This window comes from Fukomys damarensis, unplaced genomic scaffold (genome assembly GCF_012274545.1).
Source record: "Fukomys damarensis isolate Sample0158 unplaced genomic scaffold, DMR_v1.0_HiC HiC_scaffold_34, whole genome shotgun sequence".
Classification (NCBI taxonomy): domain Eukaryota; kingdom Metazoa; phylum Chordata; class Mammalia; order Rodentia; family Bathyergidae; genus Fukomys; species Fukomys damarensis.
In genome coordinates this window covers 7100270-7114225 of record NW_022900946.1, presented here as the reverse complement: position 1 = coordinate 7114225, position 13956 = coordinate 7100270, and the positions used below count along the sequence as shown (strand labels likewise).

The 13956-nt window shown below is 42.8% G+C and overlaps 1 protein-coding gene and 1 long non-coding RNA gene across 2 annotated transcripts in view; one reads left to right on the top strand and one right to left on the bottom strand.

Moving 5' to 3' along the window:
* The window catches only part of LOC104852945, an 83491-nt gene extending 73649 nt beyond the window's left edge, over nt 1–9842 (top strand). Inside the window, exon 3 of the long non-coding RNA XR_777621.3 lies at nt 9710–9842. This is a non-coding gene — a long non-coding RNA (uncharacterized LOC104852945). The remainder of the gene's footprint in view (nt 1–9709) is intronic.
* Bmerb1 (bMERB domain containing 1) overlaps nt 1–10877 on the bottom strand; it is a 110189-nt gene extending 99312 nt beyond the window's left edge. Inside the window, exon 1 of the mRNA XM_010610789.3 lies at nt 10589–10877. Within this exon, the coding sequence (XP_010609091.1) occupies nt 10589–10694 (106 nt within the window). The 5' untranslated portion in view covers nt 10695–10877. The remainder of the gene's footprint in view (nt 1–10588) is intronic.
* Nucleotides 10878–13956: the final 3079 nt, after the last annotated feature.

The following is a 13956-nucleotide window of genomic DNA, read 5'->3' as shown; positions in this document are numbered from 1 at the left end:
TGTGTGTGTGTGTGTGTGTGTGTGTAGAAAGAGCGATAATCACATCTTTGCTCACGTTGTTCTACCTAAAATACCTTCCCAAGTGTTTTCTAAGGCTGTCAACTTCTCATGTATTTGCCACTACATTTTGCACTCACACACACAAATGTTCTAAAGTTTGAAAAAATCCGAAGTCTGAAACACTTCTGGTCCCAAACATTTTGGATAAGGGGCACCAAACATGTATTAAATAAATTTATTTTGCTTTTCTTTTGTGAATCTACGTTTTGTTATAGAAATCTCAGCTATGAACCTAGTGATAGCCACTTGTGTCCCCTACTGGTTCATTGGGAGAAATTGCTTCATGGTTTCCTTTTAGTGAAGAAATGTCTTTTTTTTTTTTTTTTTTTTTTTTTTTGAAACAGGGTCTCACTATGTAGTTGAGACTGACCTGAACTCAATATGTAGTCCAGGCTGGTCTCGAACTCAGTGATCCTCCTGCCTCAGCCTTCTGAATGCTGGGATTACAGGTGTGCACCAGCTTGGAGGAATGTCTTTGAATTAGATAGAGGTAATAATGGTTTTTTAATGTGCTAAGTGTCAGTGGATTGTGCAATGCTTAAAGGTTAATTTTGTGTTTTGTGGTTTATACCTTAATTATATTTTTAAAATCTTAATCTCAATGGAGAAGACATAGAAAATTAACCTAGTCCTGGCTCTGGGTAAGCGTTTGAGAAACAACAAAGCCTTATAAGGAAGAACAGAGCCTAGGGAAATGGCTTCTCAGCTTCTGGAATGCAGCCTGGCCGCCAGGTCCCACTGGGGCTCCTTTTCAGGATTTTGTTTGCACTGGTTTTAACCACCAGGATGTGTGAGGGTTGGGGGCCCTCATTACCTATTTAAAGAGGAGGAAGATGGACGGATCCTGCGGCAGTGGTCCGCAGGTCTCCAGCACTCTCAGACAGGAAGACGGAGATGAAGACAGAGAGCGAGAATTTTCTCTTACAAAAATGAGATCCTCTTCTATACATTTTCCGGATGTCATTTTTCTCCCTCAGAGATACCTCTGAGACAACTACTATTGCTTCCACTTATTGATATTGATGGATTGATGCTGGGGATATAACCGAAAGCTTTGTACAAGCTAGGCAAGTGCTCTACCACTGAGCTAAATCTCTAGCCCTGTTGGAAATTTTATCTTAGGACAGGGTCTCACTAAGTTGGCCAGGCTGGCCTCGAATTTGCCATCTTCCTCCCTCGGCCTCTGAGTAACTTGGGATATGCCACCATGTGCTGCTAATTTGTTCCTTTTTAACAAAGGCATGTCATTTCGTAGTGGATGAACCGTAAGTTTGTGCCCGGATTTTTATATGTAGGTTTTTGTGTACTGATGCTTTCCATTAAGTTTATTGGAACATTTTAGGTATACAGTACAGTTACAGTCCTCACTGGGAACTTGTACCTTTACATGGTGCATCTTGTTCTTATTTTTTCCCCATTCCCCTGCCCTCCCTTCGAATTCTCCAGCCCTCCTGATTTACAAAGACTTTGTTTCCATTTTTCCTTTTCTCGTATTTTTTCCTTTCCCTTCTCCTACTTCCTCTACACCATTTAGACCTTTTTTTCCTATTTCACATTATCAATTAGATGCTTTTATTTTTATTGGACAGCTATCAATATACTCTAGTGTTTTCACCTGAAAACATTAAAGGAAGAGCGACAGATGCATTCTTTCTCCTTTCTCACCTCATCAAGAGAAATATTAATTCCAGTTTGCAAAAATTGAGATGTCATTTGTCGCCTGGGGTGCTATAGTCTGCTTGTCCCTTTTTTTTATTTCCTGTGTGTTCCCTGCACTGACCTACATCCCATCCCGTTTTATCTTTTATTTTGAGAGGGGCTTGCTAAGTTGTTCAGTCTGGCCTTAAACTTTAATCTTCCTAAATTTCTGAATCTTTTAATTTTTAATAAAGGATAGTGTCCTGGGAATGAAATTGCTGGGTCAAAGCATATAAATATAGGTATATTTAAAATTTTAAAGATACTGCCTGATTGTTTCCTAAAACAACTACAATACTCCACTGTCTCACCAGTGGCATGAAATTAGAATGCCTTTTGAATGGACCAGTGTATTAAATGTGGTTTGTTGCTTTTTGGCTTGGTGGATTCAAAAATCTACGATCCTATGAACAGTGCACCTCACCTGCGCTGACTTCAAAGTGTCGGGAGACAAGGTACATGTGACATGCTAGCCTACAGCCCATCCTGATCTTGTCCTGTGCTAACAGTTCCCTGCAATGGCACCTATTCCTGTCAACTTTGTATCTGATCCGAAAATCTTGTGTCTTTCAAAGCAGAAAGCAAGAATGCTAATCTAAATGCAGTATCAGGAAGGAACTGTAACCCAAATGGGCAGGTGATTCAGATGAATTGAGGCTCCAGCTAACTTTATTTTTTTAAGTTTAATGATTTCAAAGGTTTACAAAACATGATTAAACAATTTGTACCTCAGCTTTGTGGATTAACAGTCACCCGATTCAGCAAGTATTAATGGAATGAGAAACTTCTAAGCGCTGGGTAAGGTGATGGGCAGTGGGCTTCAGCTTTCTGCAGTGGATAGGACACTCAGGGTCTCTGTGTTCACCAGCTCTCGCAGGAAGACAGAAGCAAATCTCAGGTGAGCCTATAAAGCTTGGTTTGACCCCCATTAAGACTAATTTCTCAAAGGCCAGCGAAAACACATCTCTAGCAAAACAACCGAATTAATCTCTTGATCACATTTGACTAAGAGGGCAAAATGTCCTGGATTCTGGTTCTCGAAGACTGGGAGAAACAAGGTTACCTTTTGGTTCCTTTGTTCTGTACCACTGGAAGCAGGGCCTTTTCCCATTAGACCTGAAATCCCCTGAAGGCAGGGACTGTATGCACCTTATTCAAAGGATTACTGTATTCTCAGGAGCTTAGTGTAACACCTGGCATAGAGAAAAGGCCATCAGTAAATATTTATGGAATGGCTGAATGGAAAGATTAATAAATGAATGACTTACATGTTTGGGAATTTTAAGTGAGCAGAATATGTCACATCATGCCTTCTAGTTATTTTCCAATTTGGATTTTTTTGTGTGTGTGGTTCTCGGCATAGAACCCAGGCCTTGCAGATTTTACAGATCCTGTTGTAGATAACACTCTAAATGGTAGACCCACCTCTTCCTCAGACTTTGACCACAACTCTTCCCATCCATCCTAGCAGATATTTCTTAACAAACGTCAGTGAAACTGAGCCAAACCTTAGTAATGTTCCTGGCAATACAATTTAGTGGCATGTATATGTCAGACATCATGCTTTACAGCATGGTGCTGTTTAATCTTCAGACAACTGTGCCCATTTTCATAGATAAGGAAGCTGAGTTTAGGGAAGTTAGGCAGATTGCCCAAGAGCACAGGGCTGGGAAGCAGCAGAGTAAGGAATGAACATGGAGAACTCCTCAAACGTGGTTTCTGGGCCTATTTATCTCTGTGCCTCTGAAACCAGCACACAGCAGGCGCTAAAGCCCTATTCAGCAAGTGAATAGCAAAGACATGAATGCACTGTGTGGCGAGCCCTTTTGGCGGAGCTTCTTCGAGGTGTTCTGAAAGGCTACACCAAAAGACAGCCTCTATCTGTGTCGGCCTCCATCCCACATGTCCATCCAAGTGACAGGTGATTCACCAGACACTCAGGGCAGGAATCCCACAGCATGAAAGCTTCATTAAGCCAAGAGAAAAGAAATTGGGTGGGGGGAGCGTGTGCAAGGACTCTGGCCTTTAGAACCTTCACCTCCCCAAGCACCTGAGATGCCTTTCCCGCCTCTTTCCACCTTTTGAATCTGTTAAGCCTCACACCCAATGCAAATAATCCTCTGCTTTTCCCTTGAGTGCCCCAGTAAGAGCCAGTCTTTCTGATCTCCCACTTTGATTTAGTGCATGTCTTGTTCTGGTTTTATGAGTTATGGTTTCCTTTGTACCTGTGTCTCCCCCTCCCCAAATCTGTAAGCTTCTTGAGAGTAGGGGCTGTGTCTTTCTTCATACCCAACCTCTGGGGCATCTGCACTGTGCCAGGAATATCAGACGTAGGTAGGAACTATTGGACTCAGAAAGGCCTAGGATCAGGCTCAGCTCTGCCACTTGCTAACTTTTCAATCTGCAGCAAGTTTTTGAATCTCCTTAAACTTCAGTTCCCCCAAATATAAAACAGTAATAACAATTCTAACTATGCCACAGGATTGTCATGAGAATTTAATGAGCTGAGGTTCATAGCTAAAATTCATTGGCTGCTATTATTAGTAGTATTTAATAACTAATCTGAAACCCAAAATAGGAAAAAATGATTTTCCTTCCATTGACATATAAGAAAGTCTTATAAAAGTGAAACAAGGCATGAACAGAGAAACAGAAATAGGTAGATTTGTTCAAAATATATACTACTAGAGGGGCTTGGGGTATAGCTCAGTGGTAATGTGCTTGCTTAGAGTATATGCAAGGCCCTGGGTTCAACGCCCAGCACTAAAAAAAACCCACAAAAACCCTAGATACTATCATGTTAATAATCTTCACATCCTTGCTCTAGTTCTTATAATATATATTTTTTGGGGTTTGTTTTTGTTTTTTGTTTTTTTTTGGTTTTTTGAGACAGGGTCTCACTATGTAGTTGATACTGACCTGGAACTCACTATGTAGCCCAGCCTGGTCTCGAACTCACAGTGACCCTCCTGCCTCAGCCTCTGGAGTGCTGGGATCACAGGCATGCGCCACCACGCCCGGCTGTTCCCAGAATAATTTTCAAAGTTCAGGGCAAAGTTCTTTGGCAGGGATGGTGGAGAATATTGCATTTTTAATTCTTAACATAGTACTTGGTCTTCCAGAGGCTCATGCTGTCTCTAGTCCTCATCACACTCAAGGAAATTACTACCACTTATCCAAAATGGAATTGATTACAAAGGAACCAGGGAATACAACAAGTGATGTTGATTGTTCATTGATCATGGCTTAACCCTCTATGGTCTTAATCTCCACTCAGTAGCCAATAAGACCTTTTAAACACAAAAACCGGCTCACATTAGTCCCTTGCTTAAAATATTCCAGTAGCTTCTCCTGCTATGAGAAGTTTTTAACCACAACCAGCGGGTCCTAACTAGTTTGCTTCCTCTGATTGATTGCTCTGCAGTCTCTCCCTGCCATACTGAGTTCCAGCCACCCTGGCTTTCTGTCTCTTGCTCTAACACGCCAAGGGATTTTGCAGCCAAGCCTGGAATCCTGCTACATACAAGGCAAAATGTCACCTTCTTAGCAAAGCACTTTCCAATCACCATGGAAATTATCCTTCCCCTAGGAAATCTCATAAAACATTCATCATGATCTGAACTGTTTGTTTGCTTAGGTATTATCTGACACTCTAACTCCCAGCCCATGTCCTGATTTCCCTTCAGTAGAAGCACCGCTTGGGCAGGGACTTGACCTTTCTCAACACCGCATGCCCAGCCTCGAGAACTTTGTGGCATTTGAAGACACTCAGTCCCTATTTTCCTAAGTGAATCAATGGGAACAAGGGAGAAGATGATGGTCATCTTCCACTTTTTATATTTCAGATGAGCTTGATTTTATTTTACGAAGTGCACATATTACTGTAATAAGAAAAAAGGAACAATGCTAAAGCAAAGTAGTAAAATTAACCTGTTTTATTAAACAGATGAAAACTATACAAAACCTTCCCCCCAAGAATCTGTTAAATTGATTGCCAACAATTCACATTATTTCAGTCTCCATATTGTTTATTAAACCTGAAACGTTGGTCAGTTTAACGATCCGCTTGCTAGTCAGTACACATCCTTGCACTTTTAAATAACAGTCATCTCCCCTGGGTTTATGGAAGGATTGCTGCCTAAGCTTTCCAGTTTATTCCAATCTCCTACCCACAGTGCATTTATTTCCACTTTGATACCACTGTGGCTGTTCCTGCCTCCCCTGGCATTCTCTGGGCACCGGGCCTCCCCTCCCCCACTTCCCTGCCCCAAATCCTGATCATTCTGGAAGGCACATCCAAATCTACCAGGAAATGTCCATAGCAACAGACACAACTGTGTTTTTGTTTTTGTTAAAAAAAAAAACCTGCTTTTTCAAAAGGTACCTTTTCTTTGTGTCTCCCTCAATTAATTACAGTTGGTTGAAAGCAATGTTTTTATATAGCTCACCACACTGCAATGTCACTATACATTTTCCAACTGAGTTAAAAAAAAAACCCTCACTGGTAGTGGAAAAATATTGTTACAAGTGGATGGGAGCAATTGCTTAGAATCTGTCTCAAATGAGAAAATACTAGATGGTTTTCAAGGCTTCAAAAGCCTTTCCCCACACATCCTCCTGAGGAAGGCAGTATATACACAGTCATTATCTAGAATTTACAAAGACGTGAGAGCCATGAAGGGCAATGGCTGCTCACTGTGGGACAATCTTTACAAACATGGTTGGATGCCCTATTATATCAACCATTCAGCATCAACACTGCTAAATGCACTATGTGCATTATTCTCATACAGTCCACCAAGAGCCCAAGTGCCCATTACTCTAATTATCCCATTTTACAGATGAAGCAACCCATACATGGACAGCTTCTGCAAATTTCCCACGATGACAAAGCTCCAAAGGGGCACAGCTGGTTTGAATTCATTTCCCCTGACTTCAGAGCTCCCATCTCTTTCCTCTAAACATTAGAGTTGAAAAAAAAGAAACAACTACAGTTGAAATGAGAGGCAGCAGTTAATACAACCTTAACTAAAACCAATGAGCTCTTCAATTGTTCTCCCTTTTCAATTCATTTTAATTTACACATAATCAGTATTTAGCATAAAATATTTAAATACATGCAGAAGTCAAAGAGAATATGCCTTCTTTTTAATGGGCTCTTTCTATTCGCCAACATTTCACTCATCACAATGTTGGTTCAGGGATTGTTATGCATAGAATCAATAGATCTAATTTCCACACTTTACTGATAAGTAAATGGAGGCCCCAGATGTTATGGAACCCATTCCTAGATCCCCTCACAGTTAGAAGAATGCTCCAGAAGAGTCACTTTAATCAAAATATGCCTGGGACTAGGGATTTAGCTCAGTGGTTCTGCCGCCGGCCTTGTAAGCGCGATGACCTGAGTTTGATCCCCAGTACCAAAGAAATAAAAACAAGCAAAAAAATGCTGGGTTGCAGATAAGAGTCTGAAGACCAGAACCTGCCAGATTGAAGATTAAAAAGTGAGATTCTGAATATAAACGAATATAGGCACTACAGAAATCATGCGGAGATTCCTCAAAAAACTAAAAATAGAAATTCCATTCAATCCAGTTATATGCCTTCTAGGTATCTTCCCAAAAGAGTTAAAATCATCATATCACAAGGATATATGCATACCCATGTTTATAGCAGCACAATTCATAACAACTGGATCTTGGAAATGGTGTATATGTCCATCAACAGATGAATGGATAAAGAAAATGTATTTATATACAATGGAGTACTTCTCTGCCATAAAGATACACTTGAGGCATTTTTAGGCAAATGGATGCAACTTGAGAACATAATATTAAGTGAAAGAAGTCAGATACACAAGTTTAAATATCACATGGCTTCTCTTATATAAGAAACTATAGGAGCCAGGTGTGGTGGCGCACACCTGTGATCCCAACACTCTGGAGGCTGAGGCAGGAGGATCACTGTGAGTTCAAGACCAGCCTGGGCTACATAGTGAGTTCTAGGTCAGTCTCAAGTACATAGTGAGACCCTGTCTCAAAAAACTGAAAAAAAGAAACTACAGGGCCAGGGATATAGCTCAGTGGCACAGCACTGAGCTGATTTGAGGTCCTGAATTCAATTCCCAGTAGGAAAAAGAAAAAAATTAAAAAAAAAAAATATATATATATATATTATAGAGAGGGAGTGGAGTCAACTTGAAGATAAATAGGAAATAGGGAGATATTTTTCAAATTGATAAGAGAACAAGAGATGGAGGACAGCGGGAAGGGAGGGAAGAGGGTAGAAAAAAATGGAAAGGACAAAATGATGAAAATACAGAGCTTTTGCAAATGGGAAGAGAGCCAAGAGTTGGAGGGACTGAGGAAGTGGAGGAGGGGTAGGGGCTGAAAACAAAAAGAAGAATTAAGATGTATTGAGTACATGTACCAACTCCCCATGATAAATGAAATCATTATGCACTTTAAATACGTACTAATAAATAAAAAGTCATGAAAAGTGGGATGCTGGGTTAGCTCTGTAAGACTTGGAGGCTGGAGATGCAGGTCAGTGGTAGAGTACTTGTTCACTATACCTGAAGTCCCAAAGTCCGGAATTTTTTTTTTTTTGGTACCGGGGATGGAACTCTGGTCCTTGCACTTGCGAGACAGGCAGCAGAACCACTGAGCCAAATCCCCAGCCCTGAAGTCCTGAATTTAATCCCTCACACTGGGAAAAAAGATTTCAAATGTGAATAGATAAAAAGGGAGGAAGAAAATATTTAGAGATGCATGCAAAAGCAGAACTGTGGTCTAGCATTGGACCAGGGAGCAAGCCTCAGGGTCTTGGATGGTTCGGAAGAATGGAAAAGTCCTTCTGCCAGGCTTCATGGTTGATAGGCTAGGAGCTAGAGGTACAAAAATGTCGGGACTAAGCTGGTATAAATTGGGTGCTTGCTGCAATTTCCTAGATGCTTGAAATTTTTCCTAATAAGATGGTGAGAAAATAAAAAGCTGTAACAGAATTGCTAGGGAACTCACCAACACTCCCGTTTTCATCCAGAGTGTTGTTTTGAGTAATTCCTTGCAGAGTCCCTCCTATAGATGTAGTAGTAAAACAATGGAAGGAGCCAAGATGTCTAGGGCACTCACCTTGAGGTCTGCATGCAAACACTGTCTTATTTAATATTCACAATAAAGCTATCAGGGAGGAGCTACTTTTATCTACATTTTCAGAAAACAGAGGTAGAGTGCAGCTTAGAAATGTGCCTAAAGTACCATTGTCAGCAAGGGCAGAGGGGCATTCAAGTCAGCACTTGTCTGAGTTTGTACAGCTTCTACTCGTAGTCCCAGCCTTCTTTCTAGGCCCTGTGAGCTGCCGAGCCTGGCAGTGCTATTATACACTTGTCCCGATTCTGGGACTTTCTCAACAGACTTAACAAGGTTCCCGAAAACATGAGAGCAAGAAACTTTCCTTCCAGAAGCCTGGGAGTCAAACAAGCCTGCCTCCAAATCTAGGTTCTATCATTTAACAGTTGGATCGCCTCCCAAGCCCCAGTGTTTTCATTTCTGCCAGGGGAGACAAAATAATAGAACAGGACCTTGTGGAGATTAAATGAGATGATACCCTGAAAGTTCTTAGGACACAATAACCTAGCAACAAAAGGTAGCCACGGTTGATGTTATTCTGAGCTTGTGAGAAATACAGACCTTCAGCTGTGAGATTCTGCCAAAGCAACAAAGCCAAGGATTCATAAAGAATGAATCAGAAGTGACCCAGGTTTTAAAAGGAGAAAGAAGGAAAGAGGTGAAACATTAAAGTATTCATCACAGCAGGTGAGAAATTGAGACATTTAATTGTGATTTTTAATTTGACTCCATTAGAATCAGAATACACCTGAGCCATTCTAGGAAGACTGTGCATTCCTAGTTACAGATACAGAGAAAGCACTCGCACACAATTTTCTCCCCAGGTGAAGACAAGAAAAGGGCGCGTTCACAGCACTTCAACCCAACATAACTCCCAAATTGGTGCCGGGAAAGAGCAGGGAGCACTGTTACCAAGAGCCCAGGCAGGAAGCTGCAAGGTGGCCGGAGGCACAGGGGGCCCGGGCAAGCTGTGACAGAGCGGAGGACTCTACACCAAGAAGGCCCCCGGGTGTGCGGGGACAGCTTGTGACCCTACAGCTCCAGCAGCTGCCTCTACACTTGGAGGGTAAGAGTCTCAATGATTATGTCCTATTAATTCCAAACAAAAATCTTTCGTTTATTTCGAAATGTTGACACGAGAACAAAATAGCACAGGTGAACACTGCCGATCTGTTTCAGAACTGCCCCTAGGACTGTTCCCAAACCAGTCTGAATCCCCCAACCCTTTCCCCCCCCCCCGCGCCCAGAAGGAGATGAGAGAGGTTGGGAATTTCAGCGGTGCCCCGAACCCGGCGCCGGGGTGGCGCGGAGACCCGGCGGACACTCCCCCCTCTTCGGGACGGGGGCGCTTTCCAGGATGACCCAGCCACTGCTCCAGCGCCCCAGCGCATCCCTCCTCCCTCGGCTGCGGGAAAGCCCTCACTCCCCCGGACCGGCCCCGACCTAGGGACCCAGGACTCCCAAGTCCAACCCATGGGCGGGCTCCCCGGCGATTTCCAGAGCCTCTCGGTGAAGCCCAGCCCCGAAGGTCCCCCCTTTTGTTTGCGAGGAGAGCGCAGCGCTGAGCAGCATCCCCCAGCCCTGAAAGCCGGCTGCGGGGGCGCTGCCCAGGGTGGGCTCCCCGCGTTAGGCGCGCTCCTGAGGCGACCACGGCTCCAGCCCGAGGATCCCAAGTGTTTCCCCACCCCTGCCTCAGTACTCACTTCTCCCCAGTCCCTCTGCTCTCCACGCCGTCTCCTCCACCGCCCCATACCGCCTCAAAGGTTTCTCAGCTTCCAGGTGGGTGGACGAGGACTGCTTTAGCTCCATCGCTGGTCCCCGCGGGCAGGTCGAAGGGTCCCTCCTTACTCCATCCCTACTGCGGGCTGCAGGGAGGGAGGCGGCTTCAGCCAGCAGGGTTTTAAGGGGCTGGACAATCGTGACGCTGCTCCATCTCTTCCGCCGCCAGCGCCCGGGAGCGCACTGGTACCCAGGAGGGGGAGGGATGCAGGGCACATGCGCACTGGAGACTTGGGAGGACTTGGGGGCTGGGTAGGGAGAAAGAGGGTATATGATAAACTCTAAGAAGAGCCACAAAATAACTAAAAGCCCAAAAGGAAGCAAGAATGAGGCCCCTGCCATCCTGGAGCCGGTGGCCCTGCTTTCCTGAGCTGTCACTGTGGGTGGCTTGTGGCCTGTCAGCCAGCTGGTGGGTTTTGAGTGAGATGGGTGAGCCCGTCTTTATCTGTGGGCGATGGATCCATCTTTGTGGGGAGTGTACACACGAGTGTGGACCTCCGTCTGTGGGTTCTGTATGTCTTTGTGCAAAATCTCTGTTGTTGGTGCTTGGGTGCATAATTTGAATGTGACAGTGGACGTCTGTGTGCCTGTGCATGGACTAGAGAGAGATGAAAATATTTTGGACACAGGCATGACAGTTGTTTGGAATAGGAGTCCTTACTCTGTAGGAATGCAGAGGTTTATCTCACTGACAAAGCGTTGTAGGAAAATCAGCAGCTAGAGTGATAAAAAAAAATTCAGTACAATTTATTGAATGACAAGCAAGTGCAAAGCAACCCATGACAACTCTATGAAACAGATAGTTTGCTTTGTTCTTTCTGATTGTTTTTGCAGCACTGGGGATTGAACCCAGGGCCTTCTGCACCCAAGGCAAGCTCTCTACCACTGAGCCACATTCCCAGGATCCCCAGTTTCTTTGTTTTACAGAGGATGAAACTGAGGTGTAGAAAGATTAAGCTGTTTGCTCAAATTCTCACATTTACTGAGTGGCCTGGTCAGCATTTGAATTCAGAAAAATTTGAAGCCAGATTTAGCTTCTTCATTATTGCACCAACTTTCTAGAATTTACTTAGAAAGGTTTTTTTTTGTTGTTGTTGTTTTGTTTTTTTGGTACTGGCGATGGAACTCGGGACCTTGTGCCTGTGAGGCAGGCAGTGGAACCACTGATCTAAATCTGCAGCCCTACTGGTACTTTTTAGGTATGCAGTACAGTTACATTCATCATTGGGATCTTGTACCTTTACATGACAGATCTTGGTTCTCATTTTTCCCCCTTACCCTTAGGAAGTTTTTATAGGGAAATGGGGAAAATGTTTTCTAGAACATGGGTTGCTGGCTTGTCTGTGGGTGTTTTGAGATGTCATCTGGGACAGTTTGTAGTATCCATACAACATGCAGAAGTGTGAAATAGCCTGGTGTGGCGGCACACACTTGTAACCCAAACACTCAGGAGGCTGAGGCAGGAGGATCTGTGAGTTCGAAGCCAACTTGGGCTTAGTGAGTTTAAGGCCAGCCTGAATTACATAGCAAAACCCTGCCAAAAAATAAAAGTGTGAAATAGCCCTCTTGAACAAACAATTTAGCCACTTAAAATGTTATCAATAATGGACTAAATAGCTCATGGGACGAAAAAAAGAAATACAGTGGAATCCTTGACTTGTGAACTTAATCCCTTCCTAAGGGCTGGTTGTAACTCAGTTGCCTCAATTGGTCAACTGCTTTCAAAGTCTCTCTCCTGCATAATTTTAGGCCACACTTTTTTCCAGGCAGATCTCAGTGCCCTTAGAAAGACATTGGCCTAGGATTTCCTACCCCGCACAGGAAAGGATGTTGTAGTGTTCCTTCCAGAACTCTTCAAGGGTTAAATTTGTATCTGAGACCATCTGGAAGCAATTTGGGTTGTAACTGAAGACTAGTAAGTTAAAACTAAAATTCTGGTTGTAGCCCAAGTTGTTCATTTGTCAAGCTGGCTGGAACTCGAGGGTCTACCGTAAAATAGAAAATAATGAAATATGTAGAACTAGATAACAATGAGAATACATTAAATTTCTTAAGTTTTTATTTTGAGATGAGGGTCTCACTATGTTGCCCAAGCTGGCCTTGAACTCCTAGGCTCAAGTGATTTCTGCCTCAGCTTCCCAAATAGCAGGGGCTACAGGCACTGAGAGACCACTGTGCCCAGTTTCACAACATCTAAGTTTTGATGTAAATAAATGTACACCTTTAAGTGCTACCATAGTGTGAGTCTGGGATGTTTCACAAAGGTTCATGTATTAAGGGCTTGCTCTCCAGCCATACACTATTGGTGGAAACCAAACAGTAGGGTCTCATGGGAGGTCTTCTGGTCACTGGAAATGTACCTTTGAGGGGGGTGATGGGACCCCAGCCCTTTCCTTGTTCTCTCTGAGTCCTAGTCATGAGGTGAGAAGCTTTGTTCTACGATGTGCTGCCTGGCCATAGGTTAGGAACACTGGGGCCAACTGAGCGTGGGGTGAAATCATGAGCCAAAATGAACTTCGATTTATAAGTCAATTATCAGGTATTTTGTTACAATAATGGAACACTGACTAACATAAATGCATTTTTTTTTTTTGAGACAGGGTCTCACTATGCAGTTGAGACTGACCTGGAACTTACTATGGTAGGCCAGGCTGGTCTTGAACTCACAGCAGTCCTCCTGCCTCATCCTCCCAAGTGCTGGGATTACAGGCGTGCGCCACCATGCCTGGCTCTGTAAATGCATTTTTTAAATGTAATGATAAAAATGAGTTAAGTATTCAACTCAAGAGATTTTACAAAAAAAGAATAGATAAAACCTAAGTGACATGGGAAAAAAGAAATAATGATAAGAGCATAAATTAAGGAGACAGACAACCAAGAACCAAAAGAGAAGATCACCAAAATAAAAAGCCCATTCCTCTGGGAAAAAACCTCATATGCTCATCAAAATAGGTTCACATAAGTAATGTTAAGAACGTAAAGGGAGAGATAATACAAATATAGTAGATTTTTAAAACAGCTGAAATGAGCAGCTTTCTTTTTTAAAAACTATCAAGATGTACTTAAGAAATAAAAATGTAAATCAATAACCGTTATAAAAATTGAATTGTTAATAAAAATTTTATTTCCGTACCTAGTCCCACAAAGGCAATGGACCCAGGTAATTTTATGGGTGAATTTTACCCAATTAAATATTATTTTTTTATTTTTAATTTTTAATAGTGTATGTTTGCAGTACATAATGATTACATTTATAGTGGGGAGTTGGTACGTGTACATAACACATCTTAAT